Genomic DNA, 16,549 nt, shown 5'->3' on the forward strand with positions numbered 1-16,549 from the left:
AATCACAGAAGACTGGGTATTATTTAGAGAAGCAGGGATAGGAAGGAGGCATTTTCAGTAAAGAGCAGCATGATCAAAAAGAGAAAATAAAAATAAAAATAAAAAAAGTGCCAGGGAGATATAGGGAATACAGTGCTTCAGTTTCTTTGTCCAGAATATGGGAAAATAGAGAAGGGGCTTAAGAGGCAGGTGAAAGATTTTCAATGTCCTACTAATTTTTATTGTTATTCTTTGTTAAGAAAATCCTGAAAGTTTTAGGGGGGGCTGTAGTCACAAGTGGAGGTGGTACTCTTTCATGACAGCATTGCTCCTCAAACAAGAATGACAGCAGAAGCCTTTGAGACTGCCAAGGTCTCAAAGACCTGAGGGTCCCAAGGAGGGAAGACACAGAAGAAGAAAAGCCAATGTGATAAAAAGAAACCAGAAGGGCAAGAATGGAGAGAATGTTAAGAAATAGTCAACTGTATTTAATGTTGCACAAATTTTGAGAAAAATAATGGCTGAGGAAAGACCATTAGCATTTATAATCGATTGGAGATCTTCCAGAAACTAGTTTCAGAAGAGCACTAGGATTTCATTTTTTTAAAGATTTTTATTTATTTATTTGACAGAGAGAGAGATCACAAAGAGGCAGAGGCAGGCAGAGAGAGGGGGAAAACAAGCTCCCTGCCTAGCAGACAGCCCGACGGGGGGCCTGATCCTAGGACCTTGAGACACTGAGCCGGGCAGAAGGCAGAGGCCTAACCCACTAAGCCACCCAGGTGCCCCAGCACTAGGATTTCTAAGACGGTGAGAAAATAGAAGGCTGGAAGCATTTATTTCAATTAGGTAAATTGAAAATTGATGAATTTTTGTTTTAATTTGAACAGAAGATTACTGAGCACTTATATGCTGAGGAAAAGAATCTGGGGAACAGGGGAAGTGGTAGAGATGGAGGCCAAATTTTCAGAAGTAAGTAAGTGAAAACGAAGAGTCACTCTTTTAAGGACCTCAATTGAGAAATAAGGACCTTCTTTAACCCTCACTTAAGAGATAGGTACTGTTATCTCTAAAAAGGTGAAAACTGAAGCATAATGAAATTATATAAATTATTCATGGTAATAAAGCTACGAATTGGTAAGGCTGGGAATTAAACCTAACCTATTTGCCATAAAAAGCCAATGATGCTTCTGTACCACATAAGCTAGACTGTTAGGATGCCTAGGAGAATGCATCAATGATTTTACCGACTAACAAATTCAGAATTCTCCATCAAACTATTGAGAAGAAACATTTTCAAAGTTTCAGTGATTAAATATATTCCCTATTGAGACAACACTGGTTAGAACATTAGCTGAGTTGTTTAAAATCGAAAAATAGAACTGAAACACAAAAAGTTCCCCAAACCAAACTAATGACACGCCTTACTTCAGTATTTCTTCTCTGCACTGCCTCTGTGTGGCAAAACAAGCTATAGCCCACATTTTTATCTCAACTCCTGTGTGAAACTGCTTCCCCCGCATGTCCCACACTCCATGGCTTGGTGTGGCTACTGTCCGATTCTACAGAAAAAGGAGAAAGAGAAATAAGGCAAAAAAGAAGAAAACACTTAATATACAATTTACTTCACTGAGCTGATAAAGCATTTCAAATTGCTGAATTGATAAATATCTGATAATCATGTAAAATGCTGCTCTAAATCAGTATTAGTTATATTTTTTAATCATATAAACCCAAAACTATAAACTTAAGCAAAGATACCTTGAAACAAAAAAGTACTGTTGGAGCAAAAAAAAACCAAAAACAAACAAACAAACAAACAAACAAAACCACAACAAAAAAACACACCACTTTCCGAAACTCAGACTTAGCTAGGATGCTCTTCTCTCTGTAAATAGAAGCTGTATGTTTATATTTAAAAAATTATCAAGAGGTTTTACCCGTCCTCCATACTGCAGCATAGGTGCTGGAAGTACACGTCCGGTTACATGGGCCATTTCATCCCGAACTTTGAATTGAAACTCCTGAACAAATGGATCTGTTTCATAATTTGCACTTCTTACCTAACAGAAAAAATCGTAGTTACTTTCAGAACTTCCCCCAAGTCCCCGCTTCGTTCATTAGAAGCCTCTGTTTTCTTTTCTTCACTATGTCCACAATGTTTTGGATCTAGTCAATGATGCCCTAAGTATAGGATGAGAAATCTTAATCTGGGATGACAGATCATGAATGGATCACAGGAAATTTGTGAACCTCCTGGTAATTTACAGAAATTTAAATGTATTAGGCTGAAAAATAAGAAATTTCAATTATTTGCAATCTATGAAGATGCCAATTCTATATGATTAAATCTAATGCGCTTTGGAGAGGGTGGCCTAGAGATCAAAAGAGCAAGAAATTCCTGACCTAAAAAATGTTAAGGACTTCTAATTAGAAGATCCAGACATATATTATTAAAATTTATTTTACATAGAGTTTGATAGCAGATATTGATGATCTTAAAGTCTTTTTTTCCCTAATTACTTGATTTACAACTTATATAAAATTACTTGAATATTTTCAGATAAAAAGTACCATATTATAAAATTATTCAATGCAATACACTTGAGACAGTTAAGAAAGCCAATATGATACAGATGATAATTTTTACATGATATATCCACAGTTACAAAGATAAAAAAGATTTTTTTTAAATTTAAATTTTGTTAGTTAACATACAGTGCAATACTGGTTGATAAAGAATTTTGGGATGCCTGGAGAGCTGACTCGCTCAAGCGTCTGCCTTCAGCTCTGGTCATGATCCCAGTGTCCTAGGATCAAGTCCCACCTCAGGCTCCTTGCTCTGCGGGGAGCCTGCTTCTCCCTCTGCCTGCCTCTCCCCTCTGCTTGTGGTCTCTTTCACGCTCTCTGACAAATAAGTAAAATCTTTAAAAAAAAAAAAAATTAATTCAGTATAGACTTGGACCTCAGAATATAATTCATGTTTATATCATGCTATAGTAACTGTGTTTTTCAAAACATATTTACTCAGTTTCAGAGTAAAAGTCAAATGAGGTTACTAAACGAAGGTGGTGTTCAAGTGTTTGAGGAACAAACCATTAAAAAAACCCTATGTAATCTAAATATTTAAAAAGAATCTTCCCACAATAAGCAGAAGTGGTTGTTTAAGGTTAGGCACTAATGTTTCTTTAAATGCCATTCATTTCTGGTGTGTTTTAGTGTATCTTCATAGTAAGGTTACAAAGAGTAACAACTACTATAAATAAAAACTTGTTGTATGATGTGCTTGGTGTTAAGTTTTATAATTAATTTCTCCACAACAACCTTGTAACTATAAAAGGAGGTCTGTTATAATCTCTATAGAGGATAAGTCTAAAATTTTATAAAGTTAAATGACTGGCCTAAAAACCATCTAGCTAAGCAAGTGACACAGAATCTGAAACCGTGTATGTTCTGATTCTAGAGTTCCTACTCAATCACTGCACTAGTCTTCTGGATGCTGTTATTGCAATAATGTAACAGTAACAGTAAGTAAGTGAAGAAGATAGACTTTGGACCCAGAGCTGTTAAGATTCCAAAGCCTATGCTTTTAGTCATGGTACAATATTACCTCTTTGGAAGAAAAGTTAGAATAAACTGTTAGAACTAATTATTGAAATTTTAGAGATAGTGAGAGGTTTAGCCTCTTAAATGTCTTAAAATCCCGTCATAATAGATCAGAAAAAAATCCATCATGAAAACCAACCTACACTCTCCTAATTAAGTATCATATAATAATTTTTATTTACTCTTTATAAAACCATTTTGGAAAAAAGTCTCTTTTTCCCTGTAATTGGCTTACAAAATGAAAGGGCCAGTTTTACAATCCTTTTATAACAATCTTCACTATTACCCAAAGTAATATTCCTATTTCTAGACTTTTTTCTCTTCACTTGCATAATACAAAGGGTATTCAAAATGACTGGAGCAGTCTCATATTTCTTTATTCATCCTATACAGTTACCAGTCTGATGAAGGCGGCTAAACAATCGTACTGACAGTTAAGACTCACCATTGCTAGTCATAATACACTGGCTTTTTTTCCTTCGCCCTTTCTCTTTTAGGTGGGAGGTAATGAAGTTCAGTTCACTAAATTGAAACATTGGTTCTGAGAGCAGCTGCTCGAGATTTAATTAAAGAGCTCTAGGTTAAATTACAAGGATCTAATGGCTCTCATAGAACACTTTAAGGGTTACCCCTAGAACACCACTAGATGACTTCAACTTCCATGATCCCTTTTAAATCTGACAGTCTGTGAAATGGTTACGAGCTGATAAGGACATGGCTCTTTAGTTGTACCTCACCCCAACTTTATTTATTTATTTATTTATTTATTTGAGAGAGAGAGAGAGAGAGAGAGAGAGAACAAATGGGGGAAGAAGCAGAGAGAGGAGAAGCCAACTACTTGCTGAGCAGGGAGCCTGACTCTGGGCTCCACCCCAGGATCCTAGGATCATGACCTGAGCCGGAGGCAGATGCTTAACACTGAGCAACCCAGGAGCCCCCACCCTAAAATGTTTTTAATTCCCATTTCTAGAGTCGAGTACTAACCAATCTGCTAATTTCCTCTTGTCTATCTGGCGCAGATCTTGCTGTTGCCTTGATCATTGTGGAAGTCTGATTGTCTGTTAACTTCTTGATACATCGTTGCCCTGCCACAATATTACAGACCTACAAACAGAAAAAAGTTTTGTACTGGATGTATTTATCTTTTTTAACTCTCACTGCCAATTACATGCAAAATTAAAATTTTAAAATCTATCACTAAACTTCTTTTTAATATTATGTTAAATAAAATAGTAAACAATACTGTTTTACAGTATGATTATTAACAAGATAAAATGTACACTGGATAAAAAGGCTGAAAAGAAGTGTACCAAAATGTTAACAGTAGTTACTGTAGAGTGGTAGGATTGTGGATGAAATTTTCCATATTATTTCATTATTAAAATTTTAAAATAAAGTAAAATTTAGAAACAGTTCAATCTCCAAAATAAATGTGAGAGCATGAAGTTATATGCCATAAAAAACCCCAAAGAAAAAATGAACAAGGTGATATTAAAAAACAGCCTAAACACATTACTTCTAGTGGCAGGTAGGTATGTTTCTGTTCCTGCCCCACTTGCAGACAAGGAAGGTGTGGGTACTTCAGCTGAAGAGTATACTTTTCTCTGAAATACTGTGCTACTGTTCTCTCCACAGTTTGACCGTTTTCTAACTGTAAAGGAAAGCTGGAAAAAAAAAAAAAAAAAAGTACACATTAACAACTCTCATCTCATTATGGTGAGCAAAACTCCCAAACCACTAACTAGACCAAGCTGCCTCACATCAATCTCTGCTCTGACAAACACCAGCTTTTCTTACGTTTGATGACTGGCAGGCCTTCTTGTTACATTACAAACACGGTATTTCCGTCTCATTGTTCCACAATGAGTCACTTCAACCTTCAGACCTGTTCCCAACAAGAAAAAATGAGGTTGAGTATACATGTTGAGTATTTCTAAAGCCTATTCACTACTATACAAACTCAAATTCTAAACAGAAAATCTGTGATATAGGCAATATGATATTAATAAAGGATTTTATAAATAACATTGCTAGTAAAGATTACAATATTGATAGATCTAACTCCAAACATTTTTCCCTATCTTATCAAGCTCTACACATTAAAAAACAGAAGCATAAAATTTGCAAAGCCTAAAGAACAAGGGGCAAAGTTCCCCATTAATTAGGGAAAAAAAACAAACAAACCAACCCTGTTTATAATAAATTTAGGTACTTATGCTGGGAGAAGAAAGGAGGAATAAAAGAGGAGTTGTAATAATTCTCAACATACTCTATAATTTTCAAAGTATGCCAGTCATCACATAGTGACTGAAGATTAGAACTTCATGGATCTCAAGAAGGAAGTCCTTCAAAGATTTTTAAAGTAGGAAGAAAAAAAATTCCAGGCCCCTTTAACAGAAGGAGAGTGACAGTTTATCTGAAGTGTACGATAGTGACACAGCTGATATTGACTTATCAGAAATTAAATGCAACCAAAATAATTTAGAGCACCCTATCTTCTTATCACTGACCCCCTTGAGAATCTGATGAAAGCAATAAACTCTCAGAAAATTGCATAAACACATAATTTAGCTTATGATTTTAGATGTTCCTGAATCCTTGCAGTTCATCTATGGACCACAGGAGTTTCTTTAGAAAGTGAAGCAATGGTTTTTTAAGCCACTGGTGAAATTCTCTGGGGTTAATTTTCTTAAGCAGTGCTGTCCAATAGAACTTTCTGAGATGATGGGATGTTCTACGTCTGGCACATTAAATGTGGGTAGTGTAACTAAGAAAGTGAACATTTATTTTAATTTAATTAACTTAAATAGCTACATGCGGCTGGTGCTATCGTATTTGAGAGTGCCATCTTGGAGCTACCTAGAGAAGAGTTAACAAACTGTGGCCACCACTTATAGCAACTCTATTACTATAGCCTAGACTCCTAAGGCAGAAAATCTAGAAAGGGGTAGATGAAAGACAACTTTTAGTTTCCTGATAGTATTTATGGTATTACTTTTGTATTATTTCCCTGTTACATTTGTGATTCCTATTGTGCAGTGGTTCTCAACCACATGCAATTTTGCCCTCCAGGGAACCTCTGGTAATGTCTGAAGATAGTTTTAATTATTAGGAATGGGGTGTGTTACTGGCATCTAATGGATGCTGGATTCAGGGATTTTTGGATCCAGGGATGCTAAATATCCTACAATGCATGGGACAGGATGACCTCCACTCCAGACCACAACAAAGAATTATCCAGCCCAAAATATCAATACTGGCCAGGCTGAGAAATCCTGCAACAGTGTTATTTATTTTCCTATCTAATTATTAACTGCAGTACCAAACACAAAGTTCACTCATAGTAATATTTTCTTCTAATGTATCAGCACAAATTAAGATGTTAAATGGACATAGTGTCATTGTACCAAATTGGTATGGATTTTTCTTGAGAAGTACTCCTAACTCAATCAGTGGTAAGTAGTTTTTATTGGTAATTACCTTTATAAAACTAAAATTTCAGATTAGAGCATATACTATGCCTTTATATTATAAAGAAGACTAGAAAATATTATCTAAAGAAGGTCTCGTAAGAAGGAAATGTGAAGGAAGCAATATGAAGTAACAACATGAAGCAGCATGTAAAAAATATTATGTTCTGAAATACTATGTTTTAGAAAATTTTTTCTGTTATCTACACCACTTAGCTATTTTCTACTAGTTTTCCCCTGAATTACAGAAGTTATTTTAAGATTCTAATAGCCTACTAAGAAAGGTTTTACCAAAAATAAATTGGTTCTTTTATAAACATATGGTACTTCTGCCATACACTTGTCCCAATATTTATTTAACCATGATGAATAATTGTACAAAGGAACACTCTGAAGTTACTGTTAAATATTTAGATAAAAGTTCAACTAGAACCAAATAAATGCTAAGGAAATCTGTTCATTATAGCACACTTTGTATCACTATTTAACAGTTATCATCAAATTCTTTATGCTGGCTAAAAATTAAGCCCAAATATATAGCACAGAATACATAACTCTGATTCTCTTGAATTTCCATGGTAGGGTTATATGATGTATGTTAAAGAACTCTCTTTTAAAAAACAACAACAAAAACCCCCCAAAAAGTCAACAAAGCCTTTTGGACTTTGAATGGAGGGAAAAAAAAATAATCAGTTGGCCAGTTAGATCCAACTCAGAATTTTCTACCCCAAATCTAGGGTCTTAGGTGCCTAAGGATTTGACCCAACCCAGGGGTTAGCAAAAATTAAAAAAAATGGACTAGATAATTCTCTGCCCAGTCCCTCCCAAAACCCTCCATCCAACCAAAAAAATTTTGGCTTTAATAAATCAAATATTTAACCTATAAACTTGGCTTTACCTTCACTATAACATCAACTTTATAATGCTTTCTAGTCATTTTTTCAGTCATTTCTTTGGGCCCCTGAGCAGTTGAAGTTAAGATCGAGTCCATGCTCTTCGGGCAGCAGTTGCATCCTTGTTCTGTACATCTTGTATTTTCTGTGATAGAGTGGTGATATGAGTTGATTGCATAGTTACCGCAAAATAATGTAAGTGACTTCATGATATCAGAGGTGGTAACTAAGCAGCAACTCCACTGGAAACCATGGCATTTTGATGATCACACATTAATGGTGGGTAATGCACTAACCTCTTGACAATGCTAACTGTGCAGTTAATACAGATTATGAAAGGACAATGGTATGGTTGCAATATACTATATATAACACTTTATTATTTTGGCATTTAAGTAACTTTAGATAAATGGATGCTCATTTTCAAAGCAGGAAGGATTTTCCTTTTAAATGTTTCATTAACAATGACTATCTCTCTCCTAGGTATTGAATGAATGATTATTGGAGCAAGCAGGATGCATTGAGCTATTCTAACTCATTCGGGGAACTGAAAGATGTTCAGTGAACAAACTTCAATGTTTCATTCAAACCAGAAGCTGAAAATTATTTGCAACAGTTAAAATCTTAAATAAAAAAATAACTATTTCTGACTATTTAAAATTTGACATTTTTATAAACAGAATTTATACTATTAATTCTAATTAGAGAATATCTAATTCTTCTTCATGCCTAAATAAAGAACTAAATACAGTGGAGTCACATCTTACTTGAGCAACAGGTTCTAACTTTGAACAAGACAAGAATTTTATACAATCAAAATTACTCTTGAAAAATTCCTTAAATTACTGATAAAGTACAGTATTTATGGGTTTACATATGAAATGGTAAATGTGTATTTAAATGTATATAGAAATGTACATTTATATAAAGATGAAATAAACACAATACAAATTTTAGAACACTATTAAAGTATTTTTCTTTTTCTCTCTAGAAGACTATGTAGATAATCTCACAAAACAAACTGAGGGTTGCTGGGGGGAGGGGGTTTGGGAGAAGGGGGTGGGATTATGGACATTGGGGAGGGTATGTGCTTTGGTGAGTGCTGTGAAGTGTGTAAACCTGGTGATTCACAGACCTGTACCCCTGGGGATAAAAATATATGTTTATAAAAAATTAAAAATTAAAAAAAAAAAAAAAAAGGGAGTTGGGGGAAATTGGAAGGGGAGGTGAACCATGAGAGACTATGGACTCTGAAAAACAATCTGAGGGGTTTGAAGTGGCGAGGGGGGGGGTGGAGGTTGGGGGAACCAGGTGGTGGCTATTAGAGAGGGCACAGATTACATGGAGCACTGGGTGTGGTGCAAAAACAATGAATACTGTTATGCTGAAAATAAATAAAAAATAAATTAAAAAAAAAAAAAAAGAAGACTATGTAGAGATGAATTTATGTTAGTAAAATATACATAGGATGCAACACCACTGTACAGATCTTAGCTACTATTTAATATAGGCAACGTCAATGAACAACTATATAATGTACACAAAACAACGAAGTTCCAACTCCAAAATAACACATGAAACAGGCTAGCCCTGTATCCATAAAGTTTCAAAGGAATAAAATATTCAATCGTTTCAGAAAAATAAGGAAGTCACTATTTTAGAATATGTTAAAACAATGACCCCAGCTCTGATAAAACAATGTTTTTGGAGTAACTTTTAACAGTATTATAGAAACATTTTCCCATGAGATATTCTTCTTATACCTTTGGCTACTAACAGAAAGTATTAATGAAAAATTAGCTGGTATCAATATTAACTTCATTACTTGGCACTTCTTTCATTCAAACACTAAGATGTAATGACAATGAATTTAATGTAACATTTTATAATCTATATTTTCACAGATGATGTTACATGGATAGACTTAAAAAAATTTTTTTTCAATAAAAGTTTGTTACATTCATGCATTTTATTGTTAAGTTGTTCCAAATGCTAATTATTTCACCTTTTATCTCTTTGGTGAATTTTACCCGATGAGAATCAGTCAGAGGTCTTGGCTGCTCATCAATATTATGAATGTCAAGAACTTCACACATGAACTGAATTACAGGTTGTGCTTTGTAGAAGGCAGTGGCAGAAACTAAAAAGAAAAACAAAAAATAGTATGAGTTAATGTTTCCATAAGAAAATTCAGAAAATTGCATTCAGTTTCCATGATAATTAACTAATTATAGAATTATAATTATTCTTTATGCATACTTATATATATAAAGAAGCACTACTGAATTGAGCAGTTTCAATTTAATGGCTGTCTGACTGGAAGACACAAGAAAAGCCAAGTCCTACAGTTTTTGTAATCTAGCTTTCTTCATGGGTAAGTGAATAATACCATTCTCTGCTACATATACCCAGAGAAGTGTTCTGGGTATGAGATAAGGCCTTGTAAGGGGACAAACGCCAGAGCCCTTAAGATGAAAAAGTTAGATATTGCTTCTTAAAGCTTTCTATGCCACCCTGGCTTAATCTATTCTAGTGAAAGCTTTCCCTGTCTTGTACAGATGTGAGAAGACAGTGGTATTACATGTTGTTGGTCCTAATCTGAACTACAGGAAGTAATAAATAAAGAGTATCTGCCCAATGTCATCTAGCTGTCTGGTTCTCTAATAGTCAACCACCACAATTTATTAATCTTGGGCTTCAGAACTGGAAGAGCTTCACCAATGGTTAGTAGAACACCATCATTCATTTCTTTCTTTCTTTCTTTTTTTTTAAGATTTTATTTATTTGTTAGAGAAAGAGAGCGAGAGAGTGAGCTCAGGCAGATAGAGTCCACAGGCAGAGGCAGAGGGAGGAGCAGGCTCCCCACTGAGTAAGAAGCCTGAAGTGGGACTTGATCCCAGGACACTGGGATCATGACCTGAGCCAAAGGCAGCTGCTCAACCAATGGTGCCACCCAGGCATCCCCATCGCTCATTTCTTAAACACATACTTAACTGGGGGCCATTATGTGCCATAAAGGTACTGGGGATACAGTGAAAATCAAACCCAAAACAGACAAGAAGCTACACACTATCACATTATTTTTCTGCTTAAAAAAAAAAAAAAAAAAGTCTTTTGCTGCTCAGTATAAACATTTAATGTGGTGCTCTTTCTTTCCCTCTCCTTGGTTTAAGGATTAAATGTCCTCCATAAAATGTCCCTCACCTCTGGGAGGATGTTTATCAAGGCTTTAACAGTAGTTACCTCAGGATATATGTGGGTGGTAAAGCTATTATGCATATTATTTTCTTTTTAATTTTGTATCTTCATTATTATAGTGAGCATATAGTACTTTTTCCTTTACTCCAGACTATATGAATGATGTCTCCTCATAAAAAATGCAGATATACAGAATAAAGATTTCCTCCCAACTCAACTTCCCCCTCTCCACGTATCTTTAAGAAATAACCATTACTGGGGCGCCTGAGTGGCTCAGTAGGTTAAAACCTCTGCCTTTGGCCCAGGTCATGATATCAGAGTCTTTGGATGGAGCTCCGCATCGGGCTCTCTCCTCAGCGGGGAGTCTGCTTCCCTTCCTCTCTCTCTGCCTGCCTCTCTGCCTACCTATGATCTCAATCTGTCAAATAAATAAACGAAATCTTAAAAAAAAAAAAGAAAAAGAAAAAAGAAATAACCATTATTAGGGGGTGCCTGGGTGGCTCAGTTGGTTAGGCATCAGCCTTTAGCTCACGTCATGATCCCAGGGTCCTGGGATTGAGCCATGGATTGGACTCCCTGCTCAGCAGGGAGTCTGTTTCTCCCTCTGCCCCTCCCCCTGCTTGTGCTCACCCCCTCCTCTTTCCAATAAATAAATAAATCCTTAATAAAAAGAAAAAGAGGGCGCCTGGGTGGCTCAGTGGGTTAAGCCTCTGCCTTCAGCTCAGGTAATGATCCCAGGCTCCTGGGATAGAGGCCCACATCGGGCTCTCTGCTCTGCAGGGAGCCTGCTTTCCCCTCTCTCTCTGCCTGCCTCTCTGCCTACTTGTGATCTCTCTGTGTCAAATAAATAAATTAAAAATATTAAAAATAATTAAAAAAGAACCATTATTAGTAGTTATGTACATATCCTGGTTTTTTTTGATAGGCAAAGATAACAATGTACATGAATTTTTTTTCTTTTTAAATTAAGTAAGCACTCTACCCAACCTGAGGCTTGAACTCATGACCCTGAGATCAAGAGTTGCATGCTCTGTGACTGAGCCACCCAGATGCCCCCATGCAACTTTCTTTTGACATGAAATCAGATAATAAATGTTCCATGACTCGTTTTATTATTTTTTAAATATACAGTATATCTTAGAGATCTTTCCATGTCAGTACGTTTTTTAATGGCCTCGTATTATTCCACAGTATTGGTGCATGATAATTAAGTGAATATATACTCCCTTTTCCTCTTAATAAAAAAGAACACAAATGGTAAAATACTAGGAACACTATTCTGGGCTTTTATTATTTTTTTCTCATTATAGATCTTGCAGATAAATTTATGGTATGAAACCACATCATTTTTTTTCACACTTACAGGATAACTCATTACATGAATGTATTTCATGTCCCTAATGATGGATCACTTACAGGATAACTCATTACATGAATGTATTTCATGTCCCTAATGATGGTTCTTAAGATTGCAAAAGTTTTCCAATGGATGCCCTTATATATATTTTATTTGCCTCTGTGTGTGTCTGTATATGTACACATCCTTGAGTACTTCTATAGGTAAGATTTAAGAGAAAACAGTACTCATTGCTAAACTTCTATCCAGATAAACTTTAGAAATTTCTAACTAATAAAAAAAAAAGAGACCGATAAGATTATATTAGCATTCTATTTTTTATTTTTTAAGTTTTATTCAAGTAATCTCTACACCCAAAGTGGGGCTCTAACTCAACATCCTGGGATCAAAAGCTACATGCTCTTCCAACTGACCCAGCCAGGAGCCATAGACTGTATTTGCATTCTAGATATCATATTCAAATCCATAGTGGTTTCAAAAATGTATACATTAGGGGCACCTGGGAGGCACAGTCAGTTAAGTACCCAACTCTGGCTTTTGGCTCAGGTTGTGATTCCGGTGATGTGAGATCAAGCCCCACATTGGTTCCATGCTCAGCAGAGGAGTCTGCTTGAGCTTCTTTCTCCCTCTATCTCTCCCCACTGCAGGCTCACTCTTTCTCTTTCAAATAAATACATCTTTTAAAAAAATGTATACATTATATTATTCTATTAAAAATGTGAGAATATTTTCATGTATTAAAAAAAAGCTGACAGGATACCTATCAAATAAGCACATACTGCTTCTGGGTTAATTTTTTTAGAAGTAAATAGGTAGGGGTGCCTGGGTGGCTCAGTTGTTAAGCATCTGCCTTCGGCTCAGATCATGATCCCAAGGTCCTGGGATCGAGCCTCACACTGGGCTCCCTGCTTAGCAGGAAGCCTGCTTTCTCTTTCTCCCACTCCCCCTGCTGTGTTCTCTCTCTCATTGCCTCTCTCTGTCAAATAAATAAATATAATCTTAAAAAAAAGAAGTATATAGGTAAAGGAAAATAAAAATATGGTAAGTAACATGCTTATTTGCCTTTCCTTTAATCCTTCAGGTAAATTTTCTTCACTAAACTGCTATAATACTAGTGTTCACAACTAACGTGTCTTACATCACTGAACTGCAACTAAACAAACATTATCTTTTTTAACATTCTTCAATTATTTTCCCCTACTGTTTATACCACTGTGCTTATCATTTTACTGTTTATTATCTTCTCTATAGAAATGTGGGCATTTTGGATGAAAATTAAAGTTAGTTAAGAAAAAAAGTTCTAAAAGATGGGTTGAAATCAGTGAGTACAGCTGAATTAGGAGTGAATTTCAATGAGCAAAGATCAGCTTCTCTCTGCTGAATCCTTAACATTTTATAAACCTATACATTTATGCACTATTCCTTCTTGCCCTCTCAAAAATAAGCTAGTTTAATTGAAAAGAAATGTTTATGTTTAACAGTTTAAAAAATCTATTAACAAAACAAACCCCATTAATGTATTAAAGGAAGTAAGCATACAACCATTTCTATAAATGATGGTACTAAAAAAGCATTAAATAAAATTCAATGCCATACCTAATACTTACACTGTATCAGGACTGGAAAAGAGAAAAGTTATCTATCAAAAATCTATGATAAGGGGCGCCTGGTTGGCTCAGTGGGTTAAAGCCTCTGCCTTCAGCTCAGGTTATGATCGGGGTCCTGGGATTGAGCCTTGCATCTAGCTCCCTGCTGAGCAGGGAGCCTACCCCTCCCTCTGCCTGCCACTTCCCCTGCTTGTGCGTGCTCTATCTCTGACAAATAAATAAAATCTTAAAAACAAAACAAAACTATGGTAAATTCAACTTCATTTATTAGGGAGTTCTAGCTAGTGCAGTAATGCAAGTTAGGAAATAAAAGGTAAAAAGACTAGGAAGGGAAAAATTATTCTTGACAATATGACTATCTACACAGAAAACCCAATAAAATCTAAAGACAAATCAGAGAATTAATGAGAGGTCAGCAAGGTTGCTAGACTTAAGATCACTATATGAGGGGTGCCTGGGTGGCTCAGTGGGTTAAAGCCTCTGCCTTCGGCTCAGGTCATGATCTCAGTCAGGGTCTGGGATCAAACCCCGTGTCGGGCTCTCTGCTAGGCAAGGAGCCTGCTTCCTCCTCTCTCTCTCTGCCTGCCCCTCTGCCTGCTTGTGATTTCTGTCTGTCAAATAAATAAATAAAATATATTTTTTAAAAAAAGATCACTATATGAAAATAAGTTACATTCTTGTATATATTGGCAATCAGCTTAAAATGTGTAATTCAAAAAAATACAAGTTAAAATTAAAACAAAAAAACAGTAGGACTTGGGATGAAATTCAAATAAAATACGTGTAAGACCTAGAGAAGTAATAGGTATCTTTTTGGGGAAGAAGTAATAGGTATCTTTACTAACGGAAGATATTACAGAAGATTTTAAAAATGGAGCAATATACCCTATTCATGTAAATTATTCCCAAGTTAATCTGCAAATTGAAAGCAATTTCAATCAAAATACTGACAGGATATAAACCCCCTTAACCTCTGGAAATTAAGGAGAAAATCCTAAAATTAACATGAAAAAGCAGCAAAACAAGAATAATCAAGACAATTTTTTTTTTTTTTAGATTTTATTTATTTGTCAGAGAGAGGGAGAGAGAGCGAGCACAGGCAGACAGAATGGCAGGCAGAGGTAGAGGGAGAAGCAGGCTCCCTGCTGAGCAAGCAGCCCGATGTGGGACTCGATCCCAGGACGCTGGGATCATGACCTGAGCCGAAGGCAGCTGCTTAACCAACTGAGCCACCCAGGCGTCCCAATCAAGACAATTTTTAAGACTAAGGTCTGTCCTACCATTCATCAAGATTTGTTATAATCCTATTGAAGTCAAGAGACAGTGAGGACAGATTCACAGCATCAGATCAGACTTGAATGCCTACCTCATACCATATATAAATTCCTATTCAGAGAACTAAATATGAAAAGAAAAATAAACATTTAGAAGAAAATATAGAATATCTTTATGATGTTAGAGCTAAGGAAGAATTTCTTAAACAAGATACAAAAATTACAAACAACTGAAAGTATAAGAATTTCTTAAAATACATTAACTATAAAAAACTGTAAGAAAACAAACGAAAGAAAACTGTAAGAAAGAAACCCACAAACAAAGCAAAACAAAAACAAAAACAAAAGACAATCAAACCCCAGGCTATAGATTGGTAGAGGACATGTGTTGTATCTTTAACAAATAGTTTTGAGAATATGTAATGAGTTCCTACAATCAAGATAAAACAATAAAAGTGGCAAATGACATCAGCTGGCATTTCATAAAAGAGAAATCTAAATGTCAAAATGTCTAAGTTTTCATGAATTATCTTATGTGTAGTTAATGAAATACACATAACAATGCTGACCTATCATTTTACACCATTCAAGATAGGCAAAGAATTTGAAGACCTAGAACACAAACTGACAACAAGCCAATGGAAGAATGAAAGCCCTTAAGGGATATAAAGTGATACAATCAGTTAGAAGAGCAAAGAGTAACATATAATAAATTTGAACATATGCTTAATTTTTAGTCCAGCAGTTCCACTATATTGAAATACACTCTAGATTCCCTATTTGCAAAAGGACAGAGGAGTAAGAATGCTTATTTACAATTGTTTTTAATAGTAAAAAGAAGGGAAACCACCAAAATATCTGTTAGTAGAATGGGTAAATTTGTAGTATATGCATATAATTAAAATTGATTAGGCAGGTGTTAGAATTCAGATAAATAAAATTGAGAAATAGAATACAGGTATTACTGAGAGGGCTTTGGTGGAAAAGGAGGTATTATCTACTACTTAGACTGCCAGTACTAAATATGCATAATCTACAACTAAGGAAAAAAAATTCATAAAAAGAGACTATGTATAGAATACCGGTGGGATAGACTTTTGATTTATCAACACAGATCTCAGAATTAAGGTCATTTAAATTTCATTAAGGTTTTATAATACACTCT

At 35.3% G+C, this 16,549-nt stretch overlaps 1 protein-coding gene across 13 annotated transcripts in view; it reads right to left on the reverse strand.

The window, feature by feature from the left end:
* Window positions 1–16,549, reverse strand: part of LOC116600647 (protein argonaute-3) — a 127,065-nt gene that overhangs the window by 31,007 nt on the left and 79,509 nt on the right. For all 13 annotated transcript variants that reach the window (XM_032360803.1, XM_032360805.1, XM_032360802.1 and 10 more), the window contains 6 exons: window positions 9,954–10,088; window positions 5,383–5,470; window positions 5,102–5,249; window positions 4,570–4,689; window positions 1,920–2,042; window positions 1,408–1,541 (listed from right to left, as the gene is read on the reverse strand). In XM_032360803.1, coding sequence (XP_032216694.1) covers window positions 1,408–1,541; window positions 1,920–2,042; window positions 4,570–4,689; window positions 5,102–5,249; window positions 5,383–5,470; window positions 9,954–10,088 — 748 coding nt within the window. The remainder of the gene's footprint in view (window positions 1–1,407; window positions 1,542–1,919; window positions 2,043–4,569; window positions 4,690–5,101; window positions 5,250–5,382; window positions 5,471–9,953; window positions 10,089–16,549) is intronic.

This window comes from Mustela erminea, chromosome 10, assembly GCF_009829155.1.
Source record: "Mustela erminea isolate mMusErm1 chromosome 10, mMusErm1.Pri, whole genome shotgun sequence".
Taxonomy (NCBI): domain Eukaryota; kingdom Metazoa; phylum Chordata; class Mammalia; order Carnivora; family Mustelidae; genus Mustela; species Mustela erminea.